This window comes from Sinocyclocheilus rhinocerous, unplaced genomic scaffold (genome assembly GCF_001515625.1).
Source record: "Sinocyclocheilus rhinocerous isolate Xijiao unplaced genomic scaffold, SAMN03320098_v1.1 scaffold1496, whole genome shotgun sequence".
Lineage (NCBI taxonomy): Eukaryota > Metazoa > Chordata > Actinopteri > Cypriniformes > Cyprinidae > Sinocyclocheilus > Sinocyclocheilus rhinocerous.
Window position 1 is genome coordinate 548,292 of NW_015644664.1, and position 1,702 is coordinate 549,993.

At 33.4% G+C, this 1,702-nt stretch overlaps 1 protein-coding gene and 1 long non-coding RNA gene across 5 annotated transcripts in view; one reads left to right on the top strand and one right to left on the bottom strand.

Moving 5' to 3' along the window:
• The window catches only part of LOC107758792 (uncharacterized), a 79,369-nt gene extending 78,985 nt beyond the window's left edge, over positions 1-384 (bottom strand). For all 3 annotated transcript variants that reach the window (XR_001642056.1, XR_001642058.1, XR_001642057.1), the window contains exon 1: positions 310-384. This is a non-coding gene — a long non-coding RNA (uncharacterized LOC107758792). The remainder of the gene's footprint in view (positions 1-309) is intronic.
• A 76-nt stretch (positions 385-460) lies between these two features.
• zfp64 (zinc finger protein 64 homolog (mouse)) overlaps positions 461-1,702 on the top strand; it is a 6,183-nt gene continuing 4,941 nt past the window's right edge. For both annotated transcript variants that reach the window (XM_016576610.1, XM_016576611.1), the window contains exon 1: positions 461-591. In XM_016576610.1, coding sequence (XP_016432096.1) covers positions 570-591 — 22 coding nt within the window. In that variant the 5' untranslated portion in view covers positions 461-569. The remainder of the gene's footprint in view (positions 592-1,702) is intronic.

Below are 1,702 nucleotides of genomic sequence, written 5' to 3' on the forward strand. Positions count from 1 at the left end.
AGCGAAAACGTTACATGATGCAAACATTACATTGCTTATAAATGAGTTTACTTGCAGCTTCAATTGTCATATCACACTCTCCGTGTATTAAATGTGAATTTCCCTGGTATCTAAAAAGTGATGGAGGACTTCTGAAGAATGAAATACACACTGAGTGCCAAGGAAATATAATTTACCGGGAAAACACCTTGTAAGTTCGTGTAACTGTTTTCTTAACCATTATTCAAAGGCTAAAAATCCTTGTTTTGGGGGGAAAGTTGCTTGAAAATGAAAAAGGCGCTTTAATTGAACATGTACACCTACCTTTACCTGTTTTTGGTAGCAATGTTTATTTGTTTGTGGCCAAATACTCGCTCCTGACGCGTGAGGCGCTGCTGCGCGCTCTTCACTACAGCAGCGCTGAACGCGTTTCAGTGATGAAATGATGTTTACCGTCAAGTGGCTCACACTGTCGCAAAACCGTGAGCTCTGCTGAAAACCGTTCGAAATGAAGGGGACACAGAACAACAACGCGAATTAAAGTTGTCAAATACTTCACGGGTCGACTCTCAGTTGGCATCTTGATCCACATGGCAACGTTCAACGGAGAAGGTACGTAAAGATATCATCTATATGTACAAAATCTCACAAAAACACTGTTTGGAACAGATTTTAAAAGAAATTCCTGTGCAACACAGGTAAATAATCACAACCATGATTCAAATATTGACGCTATTAAGTAGATAGATTAAAGAATTAAAGTCCCTTTTAGTATATAATACTAATAATGTTTAACAATTGTTTTTATTGTTGTATTTATTGCTCTACAGACATTGAAAGTTCATGTTACAATTTGATATAAGCCTATTTAATGTTTCTGATATATCTTACAATTTTATTTATATATATATATATATGGCAATCAAAGTTGTAATAATATAATAAACACATACACATTTATTGCTTGGTGTAAAAAGTGAAATATCTGCACTATATTGAGCGTAAAGATGTTTTATTTTTATTTCACATTTACATATAAAATAATTTATATATTTCATTTATAGATAGATAGATCATTTATATTCATATATATTAAATGTATTTATTGAATACTCTTTTTTTTCCCCCTATACAGTGCACAGCATAAATGAGTACACCCCCTCTGAATAAATATAAAAGATGTATTTTCTTAATGATCACTAATATAATTAATATAATTCATGGAAAGATGGCAAAATTGAAACATATTAAACATATACTTAATAAAAACAACAAAATATATGCCAATATTTTCTGTAAGATAAGTAAATTAGCCAATTTTGTATAAATGAAGGATTGCAGAAATGAGTACACCCGAGATTTAATTCAGAAAATGTATAATATTCTAGTACTTAGTATGTCCTCCAGAACTTAAAGTATACTGCTCTGACCCTTCTTGGCACTGAGTGTACAAGTTCATGACAAATTTTCAAATCAGCAACACCAGAACATTTTGGATGCTTTTGGAGACGAAATGATTGACTTGGTCTCTTGAGACCAGAGTATGGATTCCCAGAAGTCTCTATTTTGTAAATCTGGGCCCTGGAAGAGGTTAAATGAGTTTATTTTGCTTTGGATACAGTAGGTAATTCTAGTGGTGACAACAACCATGCATGTCACTTCTGCAGGCTGCGTCATACTCTGTGAGATAAAGTGTCACTCTTTTCATAGCTTTTGCCGGCTC